The 24,264-nt window shown below is 39.7% G+C and overlaps 1 protein-coding gene across 2 annotated transcripts in view; it reads left to right on the top strand.

Annotated features, from left to right (window-relative positions):
• The window catches only part of Dnai4 (dynein axonemal intermediate chain 4), a 67,754-nt gene that overhangs the window by 7,833 nt on the left and 35,657 nt on the right, over window positions 1–24,264 (top strand). For both annotated transcript variants that reach the window (XM_037202748.1, XM_028887700.2), the window contains exons 2-7: window positions 5,102–5,276; window positions 12,235–12,419; window positions 13,902–14,014; window positions 18,186–18,342; window positions 20,672–20,811; window positions 22,530–22,658. In XM_037202748.1, the coding sequence (XP_037058643.1) occupies window positions 5,102–5,276; window positions 12,235–12,419; window positions 13,902–14,014; window positions 18,186–18,342; window positions 20,672–20,811; window positions 22,530–22,658 (899 nt within the window). The remainder of the gene's footprint in view (window positions 1–5,101; window positions 5,277–12,234; window positions 12,420–13,901; window positions 14,015–18,185; window positions 18,343–20,671; window positions 20,812–22,529; window positions 22,659–24,264) is intronic.

Raw genomic sequence — 24,264 nt, 5'->3', positions numbered from 1 at the left:
AGATCTTTGATAAACACATCCATTATTTGATGTATTATGACAGCTTTTAAAAAACTATCATTTGTATATTAAAACTATTTCTGAAGAAGAAATTATAGCAATTAACCTAATAAAAAACACTTTAAGATAAATCATGTAGGTACCCAAGGTTTGTTTTAATTATCATAAAGCAATTTTGTGTCCTATGATTTTCACATTACACATGAGTATTACACAAATCCTTTTTCCTTTAGAACCCGTTTTAGAAAGAAAGCTATTGAAGTCTGTGTATCTTAACATTAAAATATGTAGCTTAATGAAACTTATGACTACAATGAATACTTTTATATAAACAAATAGAATTTTAAAGTTTTATAAAATACTTGATAGACCCAAAGATACTATCTTAATAGGTTTTAAGAAGTTCAGAAAACCCATGTGTATAAATAAATAGCAGTGTGTTTTTATCAGACCTTTTGATATATCACCAAAACACATTTACAAGTATATGCATGTGGATTTTAATTGCACATGCTAAAAAAAGATTCCAGTGTCCATAAAATGAATGAAAAATTTGAAGCAGCCACATGGGGATACAATTATAATCACAAATAACAGAGTTACATGAAATCCGGGTGTAACTAGTAAAAAGAAGAGAGTGTAAAGTTATATCCCCAGCTCCTTGAGATGTAAGGAAGCTTAGTAGCACAAAAACTGGAAGATGGAGTTTGTTGTGTAGCCTTAAGGCAATATCTTAATTTCCTAATGTTGGGTGCCAAATAGCAGAAGGTAGAGAACACAGGGAACCACCTTCCTTGGTGTAACTTTGGGCTAGAGCTGTTTAGTCTTAATTTATAGTGAGGCTAAACTGATTCCAGTGCTTGCTTGTGTGTCTAAAAGAAGAGAAGGAAAGAAAAATTCTTGGGTCAAATACTGTGCACCTTCCCAGTGACCATCTGGGACATTCTCTTCCTAGATTAGGCAAGTTGATATTGAAAGTCTGAAACTTAGAGCCATTTACCCAGAGGAAAAACATCTAACAACAACAGCAAAGGTCAGGAGAGGAAAGAAGAGGTGAAATTGATGGTCATAGTGATAACAGTAGACCAGTTATCAGGGACTCTGACCTAGAAGAGAAATCTAAAAGTTTAATAGGTAGAAAACAATGGATGGGTCTGTTGATCATGTTGAAGACTAGGAAATTGTGATGTCTCAGAAACCTGTTTGAACAGTCAACTTAAAAGTTTTTGATTTTGATTTTTTGAGACAGGGTCACATGTAGCCCAGGCTAATCTTGAACTCACTAGCCAGCTAAAGATGGCCTTGAACTCCTGTTCCTCCTGCCTCCACTCCTCGTGTGTTGTACCACCTCATCTAGCTGACTAGTTTTATGAGGGGGAATGATCAGCCAGTGAATATTACAAGGATGTATTCTAAAAAGCCTCTTGGAGTCAGTAATTTGAGAGAATATATTATTGGGAGAGGAACTTAGTGGTAGGGTGTTTGGTAGAGTGTCAGGCTCTCATTTCAAGTCCTAGCACCACAAAAAGTCTAACTCATCAATGTTTTAGGAAATTGGGCTATAACAGGAAAAAAGGCTGTAGTAGGCAGAGGACATTATAGTTAAAGAGAAAGATTTTAAGTATAGGAAAAACTAGGGCAGAGTTATGCTCATAGCAGAATAAGATAGAGAACTCCTAAGAATTACTGAAAAACATTCCCTGAAAAACAGTGCTAGGTTCTAGAATATGGATAAAATTTAGTTTCAGATGGAATAGAACAACTTTTCAAACATTTATTTTGCACGTGCCGTGTGTGTGTGTGTGTGTGTGTGTGTGTGTGTGTGTGTGTGTGTGTGTGAAGTTATAGGTTGTTAGGAACTGCCATGTGGGTGCTGGGGACTGAATTCTGGTCCTGCAAGAGCAGTAAGTGCTCTGAACGATGAGCCATCTCTCCAGCCTCCATAGAATGGCAACTGTTGTAGAAAGGGACAATGTGATAAGGATGAATTCAGAGGAGTCTATGGGAAGCAAGAGAATTTAAAGATGGTATAAATATTACAAAGAAATTGTTTGTTTGTTTGGTTGGTTGGTTGGTTGGTTTCTTGAGACAGGGTTTCTCTGTGGAGTTTTGGTTCCTGTCCTGGATCTCGCTCTGTAGACCAGGCTGGCCTCGAACTCACAGAGATCCACCTGGCTCTGCCTCCCAAGTGCTGGGATTAAAAGCGTGCGCCACTGCCACCTGGCCTTACAAAGGAGTTTTTATAGGACTGATATTTTATTAACGATTTTGGTGGTAAAGTCCTTCCTTTACACAAGAAAGGAAGGCGTCTAGGGTAAGGAACTCAAAAGAATGTAAATTCAAATATTTACTCAATGAGTATAATAGGCTAGCGTGCTAGGCACCGGGGATATAATGGAGAAGATAAATTCCCATGTTTAATATGCTTGCTTACACTCTGTAGAAGAGTGTAAAACAAACTAAAAACCAAATAGTGTTAAGTGATATGAAAAAAAGTAAAGTGGGAAAACTAGATCATTGTCCAATTTTGCTAAAAAAAAAAAAAAAAAGTCCAAATTGCTTCCTTTGGAAGTGTATTTGCTTTTTAGAATCTAATGAAACATCATAGAAGTGTTCAATACAAAGAAGAACCAGAGTGGTAAAACAATAGAGGTTGGGCCCGTCTTGTGAATTGTGAACTAAATCCAATAGTATAATTATATAGTTCTTCCAGAATTTAAATGTTTTACTATAATTTAATTTAAATTTCCTGATTTAAAATTGTGTAATTTGTTCAAAAGGAATTAGAGTACTTCCCCCAGGCCTTATTACTCATGTTTAACTTTGCCTATTTTACTACACTGTACACTGATAGGTGTTTATCATGTAGCAGGTACTTCCTAAACTAAATTTGTGTAATCCTCATAATACTCTGTGAGTAGTAGTATTCCTGTATTATGAGCAAGAAAACTAAGACCCAAAGAAGTCAGTACAGCTTTTGGATCTTTCTGTTTGAATCAAATATCATGCTTTCCTTTTAGCCTTTATATATATATAATTTTTAGATTATATTTTCATTTTTTTACTGTGTATGAGTGTGTATTGGTATGCATATGAGCATGGCCACACTATGTGAGGACCAGAGCACAGCTTTGTGGATGTGGTTCTCTCTTGTCTTGCTTTTGAGGTGGTCTCTCTTACTGTTCCTGCTACTCCACTTAATCTAGGCTGGCTGGTGAGAGATGCTGGGTGGTATTTCTGTCTCCACATCTGGCTTTTTACATGGGGGGTGGGGGGTGGGGGTGTCACCACGTTTTCACCACAACCACCTTTACCCACAGAACCATCTCAATGGCCCTGTGTCTTTTTACATAAAATGATGTTAGCTCTAACCGCTTCAAGTTGCTTCAAAAGTGATGGTACATGTACACACTCTAGAAATGCACTTGCACAAACTAAAGCCTCAAGTAGCTATTGGTACATGGTAATTGTTTAGCTTATTTGCACTGCTAAGTGAAAGCCTACTTTATAATTTCAATTTTTTCTTATTTATTTATTTATTTTATTATTTAAAAATTTTCTATTCACTTTACATACCAACCACTGTTGATGTAACCAACAATCTTATTAAATAAGAAACACAGAAACAATGTAAAAGAGAAAGCCGAGAGGTCAGAGCTCAGAGCTAAAATCTCACCCTTCCGCCTGCGGTGTCCCAGCTTCCGGAAAGAGACCTATTTCCTGTCTGTTCGTCTATTTATAGTATTTTGTTCTGCCTTCTCATTGGTTGTAAACCCAAACACGTGACTGCCTCGTCACTGTCTGAATGTACAGCCCCCTAGGTCTTAAAGGCATATGTCTCCAATGCTGGCTGTATCCCTGAACACACAGAGATCTATGGGATTAAAGGCGTGTGCCACCACCGCCACACTCTTGCTATGGCTCTAATAGCTCTGACCCCCGGGCAACTTTATTTATTAACATACAATCAAAATCACATTTCAGTACAATTAGATTACCACCACAAACCACAGATCCTCTCCCTCTTCCTGTCCCCCATGTTTTCCCCCAACCCCACCCTCCATTCCCACCTCCCCCAAGTCATGGTCTCCCATGGGGAGTCAGCAGAGCCTGGCACACTCAGCTGAGGCAGGTCCAAGCCCCTCCCTGCTGCACCAAGGCTGAGCAAGATGTCATACCCTAGGCACTGGGCTCCAAAAGCCTGCCCATATACCAGGGCTGGATCCCAATTCTCCTGCCTGGGGGCCCCCTAAACAGTTCCAACTAAACAACTGTCTTGCTTATCCAGAGGGCCTAGTCCAGTCCTGTACAGGCTCTACAGCTAGTGGTCTACAGTTCATGGGTTTCCACCTGTGTTGCTATTCCTCTCTGCATGTTTTCCCATCATGACCTTGATGTCCCCTGCCCACAGAATCCCTCCTCTCTCTCATCGTTTGGATTCCCGGAGCTTGGCCTGGCAGCCGGTGGTGGATCTCAGCATCTACTTCCATCAGTAACTCAATGAAGGCTCTGTGATGACAATTAGGGTATTCACTAATCCAGTCACCGGAGTAGACCATTCCAGACACCCTCTTGACCATTGTTGCCATTAGTCCAAGGTGGGACCATCCTTATGGATTCCTGGGAACTTTCCCAGTACCCTGCCTCTTCCTATTCCCATGATGTCTTCATTTATGCTAGTATCTCTTTCCTTGCTCTCCCACTCTGTCCCTGTTCCAGCTCAAACCTCCCATTTCCTTATGTTCTCATCACCCATTCTTGGCCCTCCATTACCCACCCCCTTACTCCCAGTTTGCTCGTGTAGATCTCATCTATTTCTCCATCACTGGGCGATCTGTGTGTCCCTCTTAGGGTCCTCCTTGTTAGCAAGCCTCTCTGGAGCTGTGGGTTGCAGTCTGGTTATCCTGCAGTATGGTTGCCTGACATCTAGTATCCACTTATGAGTGAGTCCATACCATGTTTGTCCTTCTGAATCTGGGTTACCTCACTCAGGATGATATTTTCTAGTGAAACAATGATATCATGAAATTTGCAGGCAAATGGATGGAACTAAAGTTTCTTTTCAATTCTAGGTCTTCTGTATTTTCTTTTCCTCGTACAGGAGTCCCAGCTCACAACCAAGGAAGTCCATCACCTTTACCCAAACCAAAGCAAGCACAGGGAAAGGATATCCTGGAGCAACTCAAAGCAGGATGGGCATGTCAAGAACTACTGTTTCCGTGCCGGGCATGAAGCCGCCAGAAAAACTGAACATTATGGGCACGAAGACAGTACAGGTAACATTCTTTTTTTGCCCCCAGAACATTCTTGTTATGTTTACTTACCTAATTTTTGTGTTCATGTGTGTGGGCATGTACACCCTCGCACTGGTGTGGAGGTCTGAAAACAACAAGCGAGAACTGTTTCTCTTCTTCCCCCTTGCGGGTTCTTGAGATCAAACTCAGATCTTTAGGCTTGGCGGCAAGGACCCTCATCCCGTGAGCTATCCTGCTGGCCCCACAGGTAACTTTGTTTTTTTAGAATTCTGAGTTGTGTGGGGTTTTTGTTTGTTTGTTTGTTAAGATTAATTTATTTAAGATTATGTGCATGGAGGGATGTGCACATGAGTGTAGGTACCTCCTGAAGAGGGTATCACATTCTCAGGAACTAGAGTTATGGGCATTTGTGAGCTGCCCGATGTGGGTTCTGGGGACTAAACTCTGGTCTAACTGCAGAAATAGTGGTACGTGCTCTTAACTCCACTGAGCCAGCTGTCCAGCCCCCGAGTTTATTTCTAAATAATTATAATCTCCCTCCTCCTGGCAGCTGTCAAGAGTTACAGATTGACTGGACTGTTGTTTTTCTCTCAAACTCCAGTAAGATTGTCCTTGAGTCTCAGTGTGTGCCAGGGTGAACGTGTGATGGTCTGAGGACAACTTGCAGGAGTCCGTCCACCCCAGAGCACCAGCATGACAAAGAGTACCTGTACCTACCATGCTGTTTCCTTAGCCCAGTGGCACCATTTGAAAGCCAAAACAGCTGGGTGGTGGTAGCTGAAGCCTTTAATCTCAGCACTTGGGAGGCAAAGGCAGGCAGAGCTCTTTGAGGTAGAGGCTGGCCTGGTCTACAGCGTGGGTTCCAGGATGGCTAGGGCTACACAGAGAAAATCTGTCTTGAAAAACCAAACAAAGAAAAGAAAGAAAAGAAAAACAAACTGGAAAACACACAAATGCCCATGGATAGATAAATAAAACATGATATAGTCACACAGTGAAATACTATATAACAGTGAAATGAATATTCTGGGACTATAGTCAGTAATACAAATGAATCTTACTTGAGTAATAGTGAACAAAAGAAACCAGTATCAAAGACTCCATTTCATATGGCTTCGTCTAAGTGAAGCTTACAAGCTAAACTAATGTGATGTCAAGGCAATTCCTACTTTGGATGGAAGATACTAGCTCTCCTGAAAAAATCTTCTGGGGTGCTGGTAAATTTCTGTTCCTAAATCTGATTGTTGAGTACTAATAGTGCTAGTTGGTTAGAGAATTCACTAGGTTGTAAGCTCCATGTGTACTTTTTTGTGTGTGTATTCTATGGAAATTAAAAAAAAAAACTATTAAAGATACTTAAAGTTATGAACAGGAAGAAGGAAAGGGATTGTGAATGTGAAGTAATTAGTAATTATCACTGTGAGGAGAAAGGTTTTGATCCATATGGACCAAGGCCAATGAGTAGCTGGAGCAGGGGGTGGGGGTATACCAGTGTTTTACTATTTTGTTTGATCACATTTTTATAATTTTGTATAACTATAAAATAAAATTTTGTAATTGAAGGGAATAAAACTAAGACCAAAATATGTAATAAATAAATTAGGAAATATTAGTAGAAGGCTATTAGAATATTTAGTTAAAGTATCTTGTATTTGGCAATTTCAGTAAAGCGACAGGATGCATGCACACTTAAAATCATTAGCCTTCTGCTATACCAGTGACAAGCAATCAGAAAAAAAATCAGAAACAATCCCACTTACAATAGCTTTCCAAAAGTGCCTAAGCATCAGAGACCCCAATTAGTCACAGCAATCCTGAGCAAAAATAACACTGCTGAAAGTATGATCATACCCAATCAGTTTATACTGCAGAGCCCTAACATTATGAACAGCATGGCACCAGCACAAAATGGACACATGGGTCACTGGAGTATAAAAGAGGACCCAAGTCCAAGGTCGTACAACTGTAGCCACCTAATTTTGACAATGGTGGCAAAAATATGCACTGGAGAAAAGATAGCCCTTTCAAAAAGTGCTGGAGAAACTGAACAGCTACGTGTAAAAGATTGAAACAAAATCATCTTGGACAAAACTCAACTCCAAACAGATTGAAGAGTTCAACATAAAACCTGAAACTCTGAAAGTGCAGGGGGAAAGAGTAGGAAGTTTACCTAAAGATATAGGCATCAGTAAGGACATTCTAGATAGAGTTACAATTACCCAAGAAATGAGGCCAATAATCCACAAATGGAATCTCATAATTTCCAACAAAGGAAACTGGGAAGCTGTCAAGTGAGTGAAGAGGCGCTATAAAATGGAAGAAAATCTTTGCCAAATATACATCCCACAGAGGGTTAATATCCAGCATATGTAAAGAACTCACAGAACTAATTATCATGAAAACAACCCAATCTAAAACTTAGCAGTGGGTGTATGAAACTGAATGGAGACTTCCTTTTTAGTTGGGAGATTTGAACTATTTCAATCTCCCTAGTTTTCATTGATCTCTTTAACTTGTTGGTCTCTTCTTGTTTTAATTTGGTAAGCCATATGCATCTACAAACTCATCCATTTCTTTCCGGTTTTCCAGTTCAGTGGAGGATATATTTTCAAGATAAAACTGATGCTGTTTTGAATTTTATTGGTATCTGTTGTAATTGTTCCCTTTTCATCTCTAATTTTGTTTGGGTTTTCTCTCATTCTTTTGGTTAGTTTAGCTAAGAATTTGACAAATCTTGTTCATTGTTTCAAAGAACCAGTACTTTCTCTGTTTATTTTTGGTCAGTTGGTGAAAGTGGGGTATTGAAGTCACTCACTACTCTTGTGCCAGAATTCATTTGTTGCTTTGTATTGACTAGTATTTGTTTTATGAAATTGGGTGTCCTGTGCTCAGGGAGTCTGTGTTTAGAATTATAATGGCCTCCTGATGGTTAGTGTACCGTGGCTGCCTTTATCACCTCTCAAGAGTTTGGGTCTGCAGTCTTTCAGAACAGCAACGTCTGCTTCTTAGGTCCATTTTCTTTCAATACTTTCTCCAATCCTTCCACACTAAGGTAGATAGGTCTCTTTTGTGGTTAGGTGGGTTCCTTGGGGGCAGCAAATAGACAGTTTCTGCTCTTTGATCCAGTCTGTTAGTCTGTGTCATCTGATTGGGGAAGTTGAAGACATTAATAGTCACAGTTACTATTCAAAGATGTTCAGTCTTCTTGTCATTTTGTTGGTTTTATAATGTTTAGATTCCCTCCCCAACTATTATTCTAGCATGGTTTATTTTTTTTTCCCCATGGCCTTGTGGATGGATTTGGTTTTTTCTCTTCAGTCCAAATGATTCCTTCATGTGTTATTATTGTTTTTTTTTTTGTTTTGTTTTTTGTTGTTTTTTTTTTTTTTTTTTTTTTTTTTTGATAAGGTGTCTCTGTGTAGCCTATCCTGGAACTCACTCTGTAGACCAAGCTGGCCTCAAACTCAGAGATCCACTTGCTTCTGCCTCCCAAGTGCTGGGATTAAAGGCATGCACCTCTACTGCCCAGGACTTTATGTATTTTTGTAGAACTGGCATGGTGATCATAAATTCCTTTAATCTTTTTTTTAATGGGGAGTTTTCATTTTTCCTTCAGTTATGGTAGTCTCTGTTGCAGTGGTTCTCAACCTTCCTAATGCTGTAACCCTTTAATACAGTTTCTCATGTTGTGGTGACTCCCAACCACAAAGTTATTCCACTGCTACTTCATAACTGTAATTTTGCTACTGTTATGAATTGCCATGGGATAATACTTTTGTACACTGGTTTAATAAAATTCTGATTAGTCAGTAGCCAGACAGGAAGTATAGGCAGGATAAGCAAACAAGGATAATTCTGAGAAAATGAAGGCTGAGGGGCCACCAGCCCACCATCCAGGGAGCAGCATTTAATGGCACACAGGTAAAGCCCCGGAACATGTGTCAACATATAGATGTACAGAAATGGGCTGAGCTTAAGTGTAAGAGGTAGTCGATAATAAGCTTGAGCTAATGGCTGAGCAGTTTTAATTAATATAAGCATCTGTGTGTGTATTTACTTGGGGGACACAAGTGGAAGAGATTTGTCCCTATCACCAGCAGGCCGGGACACAGGAAAACTTCCAACTACAATGATTCATAATGCAAATCTCTGATATGCAGGATATCTGATATGTGAGCCCTGTGAAAGGGTCATTCAGCCCCTAAAGGGGTCAAGACCCATAGGTTGAGAACAGTTGCTTTATTGGATTTGTTCTGTTTCAGATCTTGTAATAGGTCTGCCTAGGCCCTTCTGGCCTTCAACTTTTAGCTGAATGGCCTGCTGTCATTCTGATGAGCCTGCCCTGGTGTGGGACTGGGAGTTTCCCTCTTGCTGCTTTATATATACTTTTGTATATTAAACTCCTCTTGCATCAAACACCTTCCATTTACTTCTGTGTAGTTTGTGTTTTAATTATGATGTGATGGGGAAGACTCTGTTCTATTTTATTTGTTTGGTGACTTAGCTTCCAGTATCTGTTGACATCTCCTTCTTGACTAAAGTTGTTTCGGTTGATCCTTTAAAAAGTGTTTTCTGACCTGGTTGTGGTGGCACAAGCCTTTAATCCCAGTACTTGGGAGGCAGAGGCAGGTGGATCTCTGTGAGTTCGAGGCCAGCCTGGTCTACAGAGTGAGTTCTAAGACAGGCTCCAAAAGCTACACAGAAACTGTGTCTCAAAAAAACCAAAAAAAAAAAAAAAGTGTTTTCTGTGGTTTTGGAACTAGATCCGTCTTCTTCTGTGCCTGTCATTCATACATTTGCTGTTTCTGACTGTCCCGTGTCTCAGAATTCTCACCCTTGTATCTTGGCCCCTTTTTGACCCCTTTAGTTCATCACCTTGCCCTCAAGCTCAGCTGTTCTGTCAACTCCTTGTCTGTTCTATTAGTGAGCCTTCCCATGGGCTCTTTATCTCACGCAGGTTTTTTCATTTCCACAGTTTCAGACTGGTTTCACCTTAGTATTTTCAGCTCTTTGTTGAAGTCCTATTTCATCTCTTACAGCACCTCCCTTATTTCATCCATTTGTTTATGCTTTCAATCAGGAACTTATTTTCTTCCTTTAGCATATGTATCTTTTTTTAAGTTCCTTGCCTGGGATTCCACCTGTCTCACTCTTGTTAGATGCCATTACTATAGAATTCGTAATTTTGGGATGAGTTGTGTTGTGTTGGTTACTTCATTGGTATTTATATATCTGGTATTATTTAATCAGCCACATTTTTTTCAGTTAAAGTATTTGCTATGTTCATGTGGAATTTGGATATGATACAGTTGAGTGTGTAGTTCAGCATAAAGTTCCTTAGTCCCGGAGCTGAGTGCTTGGTGTAAAGCATTGTATTATTCCCTGCCCAGAATATTAACTGCAAGAGCAACCTCAGCTGCTTGATACTCCCACTCTGCAAATGTCATACTAGCCAGTAGTCACATTGGTGCCTTTGATTTCAATAACCATTGGGGGATAAATAATCAAGAATAATATGGCATAGACTCAGGATTAAGTATTGATCAGACTTGGAAAGGAAAATAAAAACGAGGTGGGTAAAGGAAGTAGGAAAGGAAGTTGAGAGACTGTTATGGTCCACAGATTTTAGACATTGTTAAGTTGTGGACGGTTATAATTGAGAAGTAAATGGGGAGAGGACAGGATGAGAGAAGGAAGAGGTTGGCTATATTCAATGTCCTGAAGAGTACAGTAAAGAATATCTTAGAGTAAGCTGAATGGAAACATGAACAAGTGTCCTAAGACCTGAGCAATATACAAACAAAAGCAAAACTGTCAGGAGACATATACATGAGACTGGAAGAAAACTGATTAAAAAATAGGAAATAGGAAATAAAATGATTAATGTTTTAGTTACTTTTCTCTTGCTTTGATAAAACACCATGACCAAGGCAACTTATGAAAAAAACCTGTATTTGGGCTTGTGATTTCAGAGGGTTAGAGTCCATGGTGGCAGAGTGAAGGAACAGCCTAGAGTTCACATCTTGGTCCACAACCACAAGGCAGGGCAAGTGCTGAGAACCCCAGGAGTCTTTTAAAACCTCGTCTCCTACACCCAGTGACACACCTGCTCCAACAAGGCCACACCTCATGGTCCTTCCCAACAGTTCCACCAAATGGGAACCATATACTCAAACATGAGCCTGTGGGGGCCATTCTCATTCAGACCACCACGGTACCTGTGGAACAAATTGCTGGCACAACAATATACCAATATAAATAGAGTATGGTTCTATTTTTCTGACTGCTTTATGTTTTAACATTAGAGTGTAGTGTTACTTTTTAAAACCTTACTATAAAAAAGTTTTTTGTAGCTGGGCGTGGTGGCATATGCCTTTAATCCCAGCCCTCAGGAGGCAGAGACAGTTGGATCCCTGAGTTCAAGGTCAGCCTAGTCTATAGAGCAAGTTTTAGGACAGCCAAGACTACATAAACTGTCTTAGAAAAGCAAAAACAAACAAACTAATTAAATAAGTAATTAATTAAAAAGTTTGTTGTCATGCCAGCAGCTTCTATATGCATCTTGTCACTTTTGATTACATCAAGAGGCCATGTCAAGTGATTGGCTATACCATCCAGGTTCCTCTAAGGTACTTACTGTATGCTGCTCAGTGACTGGGCAAGAGGCCATGTCAAGTGATTGGCTATACCATCCAGGTTCCTCTAAGGTACTTACTGTATGCTGCTCAGTGACTGAAGTCAGCTAAAATTTTCAAGTCATATCTCTGTATTTATTACTTGTATATAGGTACATGAGTAAGATTTTTTTTTTTGCCTAGTTAAACTTCAAGCATAAACTTTTGTACCATTCAAGTTTTTATGTTTATCTTGTCCTAAGAACATTATACTTAATATTTTTCTGCTATACGTGTTTCTGTTCTCTAGGAGTTAGAAACCTCTTCTTGTCTGGTTATTCACTTTAAATGACCATTTTCTACAGGTGTTTGATGCAAGAGGAGTTGATGTTACTCCCCGACCTCTCTACCATCCAGATCCACATACTGGAACAATAAAACCAAGTAAACTTTTGACGTCACAAGAAGGATCACTTGGATCAGAATTTATTTCTTCCTATAGCCTGTATCAGAATACAGTTAACCCTAGTATGTTAGGGCAGTTCACAAGGTGAAGTATACTGGCCCTAGTTCTTTTCATTTCACTTATATTGTTCTTCCATTTGTATTGCATACATCCAGTCTTCTAACTTCAATCCATCAATCCTAGTGGTCTAGCTTTTATGTTTTAATTGTATTCATGTTCAGAGATAGACTAAAGATTTCCCACAAATTCCAAACACATTGTGAAAAGTATGTATATTTTACTTAAGATTGCCCAAGGAACCAAAAGAAAGGACTAACTTCACAGTTGGTTGCAAATTCCAATTAGCTACTTTGCCCCTGTGTCTTTGGATTTTGTTGCTGTCAGTTAAAATACAGTGCAGTCACACTGCTCTAGAGCCCGCCCGCATGCACTCAGTGCACACATGAAACATGGAAGGCCAGTTGAGAAACAATAGATCTTCCAGTAAAGTTAACCTCTTGGTAAGCAATTGAAACCATAAAGGTAAGATGTTACAGAGTAAAGTTATGATCGTTTGTTTAAAATTTATTTTTGAATTCTTCTGTCCATTTCCTGCTGTAAGTATATATATCCCATGTGAAAGCTTTTCCTGGGGAGATGTAACACACATCTACTCACCCCAGAAAGGGAACCCATGACTGAACAAAACTAATGACCGCATCAAAGTCCAGCATGGTGAGATGTGAGTTTTTTTATTGGCGTTACTAACAGGAGTGGGGTGAAGGGAGGCTTACAGGAATAGGGATGACTCAGAAAAGCAGATCCCACATGGTGACCACAAGCCACTCCCCTGAGCTCTCTGCAAAACACATAGGCAGCTCCAGTCACAGAATCTCTTCCCTCCCTAGTTGAGATGCTCAGTCCCCTCTCCAGCAGTTGTTTTCTCCTCTTGAGCTGGGGAGGGACCTTTGAGACTCTTCCAAGTGACTGTGTTTTCCAGGCATGACCTTTTATTTACCTCCCGAGTCTCATCAGCTTTCCCCCACCCCCTCTCGTAGGCAAGGTTTCCATTTGCACAGTAGCCATGTCTTAAGTCCCCCTTCGAGAGGAGGAAACCAACCGCTGTACAGTGTAGCTGTGTCTTGTTACCTTTCGGGAGGACGTTTGTAAAATTGAACTTTTGAGAGGAGTTGTGAAGAATGCCCAAAAAACACGTAAGAAGCAAAGGGAAGAGCATCCTTGGCTGAGGCCCTAAACAAGGCTAGGATGGAGGCACTCGGACACCCAACAGCAAAATGATGAGAAATGATAATGAAAATGGAGTCTGCGAGGGAGCTGTATTTTAGATATTCATTCAAAATATATATTGGGAATACACTGATGGCCTCTGGATATAGATTTGATATGTTATTCAAAATATATTTTCACTTTTTAAAGAACATGAAAAATTAATGGAAGATTTAAAAGTTATTTTGATTTACGTTGCATAATCTTGTATATTTGTTTTTTCTGTCCATTAATGTAGTCTGATTTACACTTTTAGTTTCTCATAAGGCCATTGAACAAATGTGTTAATAACTTTCAAAGGTCAATCATGGGGAACAGCACAGTGTCGAAGTCCAGTGTGTCCACAACTGAATCAATAACAGAGGACCTAGAAGAACCAGCTTACAAGAAGGAAAGGCTAGCTAGTTTTGCAGGTAGTAAAAACATTTTTTTAAAAAAAAACTTACAATTTTAATGTATTTTCAATGGTTTAACCCCCCACACTGAAATTGCCATTGTTTGTAACATTTGTAAAATCTAGATTATTTTGTCACAGTGTATATACCATTTTAAGATTAATTTCTTAATTGTGCCTGAAAGTAGATAGAAAGGAACTAAGGACCTGTCTCAGTGGGGGAACATTTGCCTACATGGAAGGCCCTGAATTAATTTAGTCCTTAACAATGAGAGTCCCCTCTTGTGTGTGTGTGTGTGTGTGTGTGTGTGTGTGTGAGAGAGAGAGAGAGAGAGAGGGGGGGGGGGAGAGAGAGAAAGAGAGAGAGAGAGAGAGAGAGAGAGAGAGAGAGAGAGAGAGAGAGGAGAGCTAAAAAGAAACTCCCATTTTTCCTGTACATGTAGATACATGTCAACACTTGGAAATCGTTATCATTCTTTTGAAGTGTTTATTTTATGTGTACGGGTGTTTTGCCTGTGTGCATGTCTGCAGTATGTGTGTGTGCAGTACCTGCAGAAGCCAGGGGAGTACATCAGATCCTTTGGAACTAGAACTACAGACCATCATGCGTCTTCCTGCGCATGCTGGGACGTGAACCTCAGTTCATCTGCGAGTGGTAGTAGCCACTGAGCATCCTTCCAGCCCCTCATCCTTTTTTATCTCGAGTTGCCAAGTGAATAATCATAGTCTCTACATAAATAAGGGTCTGTTTGTGAAATAATTGAGTGCTTTGCTCCATCTTTGCCAACTGTTCTTCAAGAAAAGAAGCTAGGGCCCTTTAGAGAAATAAGCTGGTTTCTGGGTCTTGGGCAGATATAAGATGAGCAAGAAAGTAAAAAAAAAAAGTGCTTGGGCAAAACCCTGCCTCTCCCCACCCCACCCCCAAAAAAGAATGAGAGGGACACAGCAGCCATTAGTGTTCCCGTTAGCCAAAGGCAGACAGGTTCAACAGCAGGAAGTATAGTGCTCGTTAGCGGTGTCCGTGAGCCCATACTTAGATATATGATAAAGGGTAGAGCAGAGAAGCATTTTAATTCCTGTGTGGATATTTGTCCTTCAAGGTGGAGCTTTCCTGTCCTCTTACATGTGGGCTTTGCACCATGGCTTTCTCCAGGCTACAGTGTATGCAAACAGAAACTAATCTCAGCTAAGTGGTGATGATGTCAGCAAGAAGTCATGTGGATAGCCTTGATGTGCCATAAGATGAGACCTTACTCCTCTATTTCCTTCCAGAAACCTAAACGGAAGCATGTTCTACATATATGACCAATATCCCTCAGTCTTCTAACACAGGAAACTGCCACAGTCTAGGAAAACCTAAGGGACAGGATGGGCTGGTATTTTGGAATACATTATGAGCTCTTAGATGACATTAAAGATGAAGCAGACTGGAATAAAAGCTGGGCTTCAGATGACAAAGTATCACTGTTGGTCCATCAGCTGCCCTAGGTACACCATATGAATGCTTCCGGTGGGGAACCACTGAGGGCAGGTTGTACTCAGACACGAATATTCTTACACATTGTCTACACCTTGAATATTCTAAATGGAAAGAATTGCTCTAAACTATCTTAAAAATCTTTCACACACCTTCTGGGTGTTCTGCCACATGCACTTTTCAGAGCCAAAAGGAGGCTGATGCTTGGAAATGCTTGGAGTTTTATTTGTATGATGGAGCAGCATGTTAGGCAGACTGCCGCTTACTCAGCACAGAGATAAATGAGTAATAGATACTTTTACATGAACTCATAAAGTACCCGTGGTTGGCACTTATGTGTTTGTGAGGAGAGAGAAGCACTATTTTATAACTCGATCTGATTGTAATTGCATGGGACTCACTGTAGCTAAACAACAGCTTGAGGAAGGCTTCATGGATTGCTCCTTACTGAGGTCTCTTAATGTGACCAGGTAATATATCTTTTTCCTTACCCAGTTTTGAATTAATTGAAAAACACAGGGTAAGGGCAGATATGCTGGAAACAAAATGCCACATTATGAGTAAAAGTGCTTTTGAAGCCTCAAAGGTAACAGGTCTCACCCATTCCCTAAATGCTGTAGACTACTACAGCTTCTTTCCTGTCCCTCTGGAGGGGCTTACTGTGTGAAGATGTAAAAGGGAACCACGATTGCTCTACACAGCTAGAGATCTCTTGAAGAACATCAGGGGTGGAGACGGATGTGCTTCCTCTGTCACTGAAAGCAAAAAGTGATTGATAGGAATCTCGGTAGAGATGCCAATGTAGTTTCTATCTATTGTAAGAACAGTCTGGAGCCTGTGGTCATGATGCATGAACTAGATTCCATAGGTACAGAGTGCTGCTTGAATTTGCTTTTTTAATGTTTCAAATTCGGTTAATGTTCAGGAGATGATAGATCTGCACAAAAGTCCAGTTGCTGTTCTGTGGTTTTGTCTGGGTAGTGTGCTTCTCTGCCATTAAAGAAGACTTCTTTTCCCCAAGTCTAATACATAACTGATGTTGTCACATTAGAGTCCATATGTATGCTATATCTCGTGCGAGGTTGTTTTTAGAACTGTCTGGGCCACAAGGCTACTTTATATATAGCCAAGTCATTAACCAGCATCTGATGCTCTAAAAGAGTAGTCAGAGGATTAAGAGCCTGTTCTTTTCAGTCTCCAGATTGCCTGTGTTCCTGTGGAGCATTAGACATCTTACTCCTGCTTCTTTTCTTCATTGATGCTGTAGGAAATCTGAACTAGATATACCTCAGAACTGTCCATGTGGACAATTCATTTACTTCTTTTTGCTTATCCTATCTTAGCCAGATTACTTATTTAAATCTTGTCTTTAAAATCTATTGCAGAGCAGATTTTTTTTTTTTTTTTTTTTTTTAAGAATCCTTAAGAAGGGCTTGCAATTGAAGACTTCTTCTTTCCTGACCTTTATTTTATGTCATTGTAACTACAGTGTAGACTGTGTTCTGGGCTAGCGCTTCATTTAGAATTGTAGCGCAAACATTTCCATAGTATCTTAAAAATACACGTATTAGAATTTCATGCGTGGATGAGAATGTGTTCCTATATGTAACCATTCCAGATGTTGGTTGTTTTGTTTTGTTTTGTTTTTTAAAGATACTTGTACTTTGTTTTAGAGTTTTAGGAGGTTGTTTTTCTCAGGTCCTGAGCATTAAGAGGAGACTGAGTCTTCGTCATACTCTTGCTTTATTGTCTTAAATCAAGTCAAACTTGATCCATTATAGTCTTGTGCATTCCCGCTTTCTCCTCGTTTGATAAGAAAAGCACACAGAAACCTGGTATGGTCCGTGCCCGTAATGCTGGGACACTGGAGGTAGACACAGAAGGGCTGCAGGTTAGAGACCAGCTTGGGCTATGTGGTGAGGGCCTGTCTCAGAACCCCAAGCCTATTGAACCGTGGCCCATATGCCACATCAAGGGAGTTTCTTGCCTGTAACCCATTCCAGGCTTTCTCATCTCTGAAATTCTATCCTTAGTAAAATTCTCCTATTTTAAAAATCTCTCACTATTCTAAAGATTTGGACCAATCTTTTTTTTAAACATTATTACTTATTTGGGTGAAAATTGAGATTGTATCATACCTATAGTCAACCAGACCTGTTGAAAAGTCCTATGTCTCTTGTTGAAGATGATTAAAGGTGGGCTATAAAAAAACAAAACCAAACAAAATAATCAGTAAGGCTGCTGAGGCCCCAAAGGGTCAGGTGCCTTTCCCAATACACATGCCCCCATCTTTCTTCTCAATAGTACCAACAACTACCTCAAAATCCCGAGCAGAGAACAGGATAACTGTAACAGGATTGTGCTTGGGGCTGTGCCCAGAGGTCTGAGACTAGGCTAGCACTTGATACCTGCAGCAGCAAAGCAGACTGTTAGGGCTTCTCCAGTTGTTTTCACAGAGGTTAAATAGAGCGCTGTTTAAAGACACTTGCTATGTGTGTGTCATTGGTTCTTAGTGACTAGGCAGTTTGCACACTCACTGTGTGTGTGTGATCATTGTGTCTTAGTGACCAGGAAGCGTGCACACTTGCCGTGTGTGTGTGTGTGTGTGTGTGTGTGTGTGTGTGTGTGTGTGTGTGTGGTCACTGGATCTTAGTGATTAGGAAGTATGCACACTAGCAGCTCCAGGATGATATTACTATGGTATGTATTTCAGATGTGCGAGTTCTGAGGACCACACCTGAAACAGCTCTGACAAAGGAAGACCTGGAGAAGGACATACAGATCATTCTTTCAGAGACAGAAATGCTGAGATTTTTTGATCTGCCAACAGTCACGTTCGCAGTAGACTCCGAAGAAGCTGAGAAAATAGTGTATGTGTAGTTCAATTGTCTATATTACTTCTGCATAGCTCAGGTGCCGAATTAGAGGTCCTTGTTCTTTTGAAGAGCCCTTGGAGATTTCTAGGAATGTGCCCTTGAAATTATATCCATACTCTGTGATCTTACATGGGTATGTTTATATCACATGACATTTTTCTATAGGAAAAGCCTTTATCTTTAGCATAGTAATTATTAGTAAAAATGCTGCGTAATTATGTGAACTTCTGAAGAAGAATGGTCAGCAGGACCAAGTTCTAGTGTCCTGTCACAGTTGTATGACCACAGTTAATGTATGTCACAAAATAGCCAGAAGAGATGATTTGGGGCTCCCCACAAAGAATAAATGTTTGAGGTGGAAGATATATTCTCCCCTGTGATTTACTAAACCCAGTACATGCACATATCCAAAGCACGAGGGCCCGAGTTAGAGACCCAAGAGCCCACTCAGAAAGCTGTGTGGTTGGTATGGGAGGCCTGGAGACAGGAGGACTGCAAGGATTTGCTGACTGCTGGCCCAGCTCCAGGGATTAAAAGAGTGACAGGCCGCCTGACATTCTCCTCTGGCCGCCATGTACCGTCACTCACAGATATAGGTGTATTTACTGCACATACATTTAAATAACTGACACATACAACAATAATTAATAAATACATTAAAAATGATTCCCTCAGATTGAAGTTGATAAAAATATACCAAATCAATAAAAAGACAAGATGTCATTAAAGGATAAATAACAGATCCTAAATTCAGACTCTGAGGATGTTAGAGCTATGGTACGATTGGATATAAAATGCAAAATAGTTGTGAAATGTTTCAGCAATTAAGATGGTTAAAACATTTACATTAAGAAGCTCTGAATGACACATTTGGATAAGAACTTTATGCAACTGTCAAAAAAGCAAACGTTGGTTTAAATGTAATTGAGTAAAGATTAAATGGCCAAAAAAAAAAAAATAGGTCTGAATAACTATATAACAAATAACAAAATGAAAGGTAAAAAGAAAATGGATTGTAAAAATAATGGTCTGGCATGCCAGTGTTTCAAACATTCACAGTACAAATCACAGAGGACTGTTCAGAGTGAGGGAGGCTGTCCTGAGCAGCCAACAGACTCTTGTATAGAAGTAAAAATGAAATCAACAGAAACATCCTCAGTGCATTGTGCTGACAGGCCTGAAAACCAAATATAAAGAGAAGAAGGCTTTTTCAAGGTTTATTTTTATTTGAGAGTGTGTGTGTGTGTGTGTGTGTGTGTGTGTGTGTGTGTATGTGTGTGTGTATAAGAGAGAGACACACACACACCAGAGAGAGAGAGAAGAGAGAGAGAGAGAGAGAGAGAGAGAGAGAGAGAGAGAGAGAGAGCGCACTCTGCTATGTGTGTGTGGGTGCTAGGAGAGGCCATAAGAGGGTGTGACATTTCCTAGAACTGGAGTTACATGTGGTTGGAGTTTCCCAATGTGGATCCCGGGAGTCAAACTCCGGGCCCTCTGGAGGAATAGCAAATGCTCTTAACCACTGAGCCATCTCTGTACCCCAAAGAAGATTTTTTTAAGTAGAAGAAAATATAGGGGAAAAATGCAGAACCTTTAGAAAAGCAGACAGACTATTTAGGGAAGATCACTTCATAGTTAAAGAGGAGGGTATAACAATTTTAAATTAAAATTTCAAAGTGGAACTTTTCTTTGACTGCACTGAAATGAAAAATTAGTAAATTCCAACTAAGGCATTCACATACATACTGGGAGGTTAGAAAACATTTTCTAGATTAATGAAATTAAAATGTGGATTTAAAAATACTTATAACTAGGCAATGGTAGCACACACCTTTAATCCCAGCACTGCAGAGGCAGAAGCAGGTGGCTGGATCTCTGTGAATTCAAGGCAAGTCTGGTCTACAGAGTGAGTTCCATGACATCCAGGGCTGTCACACAGAGAAATCCTGTCTCAGAAAAAAAAATTCAAAAATACTCATAACTAACCAGTTATGAAAATAGCATGCACACAGTCCTGCAAAAGTAATACTTTGAAAGAATTTGTAGCTTTAGAAGATGTCCCTATTAAAGTTCAAAAATTCTCTGAACAGACTGATAGCATATTATTGGTGAACACTGAAGGTAGTATGGACATTGGAAAGCACAGTATGAAATAGTCCTTTGGTGGCAATATAATGAAATATTTTCCTAAGGAAGTTTTAATGCTCACTTCACACTTTGTTACACTCTGTATTAATGAAAACACTTGACAACATGTAATGTAGAAAGATGATGATATATGTTCATAATAATTTTTATTAATTAGCTATTTTTTGTTTTTTTACAGAGAGAAAAATGTGAATTATGAAGTCCTTTGTAGAAATAGATTAGGCAATGACTTATATGTGGAAAGGATGATGCAAACATTTAATGGAGCACCAAAGAATAAAGAGGTTCAGTGTGAAAAAATTGTAATGGAAGAAAAAGGTAATTTGTCTTATTACTGTTGGCAAACTGTTATATTTTAATATATGTTCTGGAGTCTGTCAGTTAACACATGTTAATCTTTATAAATAAAAATGGAAATTGATTTGCCCAGATATCAATACTAGTTACTGTAATTTTTAATGTTCAGAATTTGACAAGGTAACAGGAAATAATCATAAAGTTATTTGAGTAAAATAATTGTTCAGACTGATTTTTATTCACCCTATATCAGAACTCTGTACTCTTCAATTTATAAAAATTATAGAAAATGATTTTATTATAGAAGATATTTTATGGTTTGCTACTGCCACATACACTTTGTGTACTCCACACAACCTTTCCATTCTTCCTGTAGTAACTGGCTTAATGATCAACATAAGGCGACAAAGTAGATCCGATTATTAGCTTCCATGTCATAGATGAGGAAATAGCCATAGAGGAGTAACCTAAGTTGTTTTTGTCTTAGAACCTGTGCACCTAGACACTACACTTACCTCCTCTCAATGTGTACAGACTAGCTTTTCTGAGGATACTGCATAAGCCAAAGCCCTTGGTGTGTGGGCAGAGGAGAAACTAGGAGAATGAGCATACATAATCTGATTGCAGTTACATTTCTTTTTTAAAGATTAAAAATACAAACCTCTAGTAAAAAGAAGTATAGGGGTTTGTTGTTGTTGTTGTTTTTAGTAAAAGAGTATTCATGTGTCTTGTAGGTGGGAATATTTATTACTCACCCCGACACTTCCTTTTATGTGAAAGAGCAAGACTAAATGCTCCAGTGTCCTTTTAGTTTTTCCCTCATTCCTGCCTCAGAGCAGAGGTGTGGCTTGCCTGAATGGTACATTTGGGAGTACAAATATGGGTGTACTTGGACATCCTGCTGTTTTTCCTTCCCTGCTAGCCTGGTAGCAGAAAGCACAAATTCTTACTAGCATGAAACGCTGGGTTTGATCTACAGCACTGCATAAGTGAAGTGTGGTGCTGCATTCTGTAATGCCTCTGTTCTCTTGAGGGCAAAGCAGGAGAATCAAGAGTTCAAGGTCACCCTCAGTTGTGTAGCAAATTCAAGGCCAACCTGAGATACATGAGGACCTATCTTGTACAAAATAAAAAGTACAATAATGGAAATGAGAATGTGTACTACAGTTTGCAACAGAACATTTAGGAAAGAGGATGGGATATTAATTCTTAATGATAGATCATTACAAAAGATCCAGTCTGAGGAACAGAAAGGAAAAAAAAAACACCAAAAAACCTAAGTTTTACCAAAATAGTTGTGTAGGGAACTTTACTGAATAAAAAGGACTGAGATGCTTCCCATAAGCAGATCTGTAAACTCTAAGCTGTTATATGTTAGCCCCTAGCAAAAACACTGGCTGGGTGTTACCCAAGTCCATATCCCATGACAGCCTTGCAGTGACAGGCTGATAGGGTGAGTCTTCCCTGGCCGGGGTGGGAAGGATGGAGAAACAGAGGTCAGATGAGAGTGAGGGTAATCTGGACTACCCCTAAAACATGAAGGCATTTCTAGATGCTAAGAGTGAGGTGGATCTCCCTAGGTATCCTTGTGAACTATTTCTTCATTATTTTCCTGCCAATGCTGCTAAAATTAACATGTTTTTAATAGAAAATAAGTTTAGATTTTTCTATGACCAGTTGCATACAAAGCTGTAATTAGAATTTGCTTTGAAATCCTTTTGCCTTTTCTGTCTGTTTAGGCATAATGGCCACAGCCTGGGATTTGTACGATTCTTTCAACGATCCCAGAGTTCTGCTATCAGCAAAACCGTCTACAATTGGAAGTAAAGGAAGTTTACTTGCTAAAGACCAGGACCAAAATCTAGACGGAAAGTACCATGGGCAAAAGTGAGGCTGCTTTCATTCCAGGGTTTGAAGGATGTCTTTACATAGTACTTTATGTGAAGTTTTGAAGCAGTTATGAAGTTTTCCTGTCCACAGAACATGAAAAGTACAACTTTTTCAGGGATTCTCCTTGTACTTTCACAGCTTCCTGGATTCCAAACATGGAATTAAGTTGTTTTTGTTTGTTTGTTTGTTTTTCTTGGACGCCAGTTAGGCGTTTGTTGTCGTTTGAGACCTGGCCAAGAACTTGCTATGTGCACTGGACTGGCCTTGAACTCACAGAGATCCTCCCACCTCTGACTCTGAGTGCTGGGATTAAAGGCATTTACTACCATGCCGTGCCTTGTTTTTGAGTTTTTCTCTAGTGTGTTTTTGCTTCCTCTCTTTCTAAACTTTTTTTCCACACATATGTATACGTATGTGCATGTTTGTGTACGTGGGTGTGCAAGTTTATGTGTGTGTGCACTATACCAATGTGAATGGAGGTCAGAGGGCAAACTTGAGTGTGGATCCTCACCTTCCACTCTGTTTGAGACAGTTGTGTTATTGTTTGCTACTGGGCACTCCGGGCTAGCTGCCTTTAAATTTGAATATTTAAAACATTACATCTTCTATTATTTGTTTGCTAGTTTTGTTTCATTTTCATTTTTTTTAACTACTCTCTTGATAGTTACTCTTTTTTTGTTTCCTTTTAACTTGTGTGTGCACACGCGCGTGTGTGTGTATGTGTGTCTATTCTTCAGTTTATCTTTGTATATCTGTTCAATTAGTTACTTGTCTGCATATTGCATTATATACACATGACTTACCAAAGTCCACTGGTATTAATATGTTACCAGTTCAACTTCTATGTTTGGTGGTTAGTTTTGGTTTTTGAGGGCAAGATTTTGTTATGTACCCTGGCTTGCCTGGAACCTGTAGGATACTAGGCTGTTATCTCTCGGCCTTTGCCTCCTGAGCCCTGGGATTATTAGGCATGAGCGACCATGCCTGGCGCTCCCTCTTTTGTTTACAATGTTTGCCTTGTATATTTATTCTAGATCAAGGAAGACATTTAGATATTTAGAACTGCATAAGACAATATAATTAATTCTTCAATCATAAATATCTCAGAAGAAATAAAATATACTTGCTTTACACACTCTAATTTTGTGTGTATATGTGTATTGTGTATGCTCAATTGTGCATGTAAATCCTCCTGAATACATGGAGAGGTCAAAGGACAATTGAAGTGGTCATTCTTCAGGTGCAGTCCGCTTTATTTTTTGAGACAGAGTTTCCTACTGGCCTTGGACCCAACAATTTGGCTCAACTGTTTTGCCAGTAAGCTGCAGGAACCCATCTCTCCTGAGTTAGGGGTGAGAACCATTAAAGCCAGCTGCTGCTGCTGCTTGCTGCTGCTTCCTTAGGCAAGGTCTCACTATGTAGCCCTAGCTGGACTGGAACTCATCATATAGACCAGGCTGGTCTGAGACCCACCTGCCCCGATCTCCTGAGTGCAGGGATTCAAGGGGTGCACCACCAGGCATTCAAGGGGTGCACCACCGGCCCCGACCTATCCTCCACTTTTTCACATTGAGTTCAAGTCCT

Source organism: Peromyscus leucopus, chromosome 2 (genome assembly GCF_004664715.2).
Source record: "Peromyscus leucopus breed LL Stock chromosome 2, UCI_PerLeu_2.1, whole genome shotgun sequence".
Taxonomy (NCBI): domain Eukaryota; kingdom Metazoa; phylum Chordata; class Mammalia; order Rodentia; family Cricetidae; genus Peromyscus; species Peromyscus leucopus.
The sequence above is the reverse complement of the archived record's forward strand: the minus strand, read 5'-3'. Positions and strand labels throughout refer to the sequence as shown.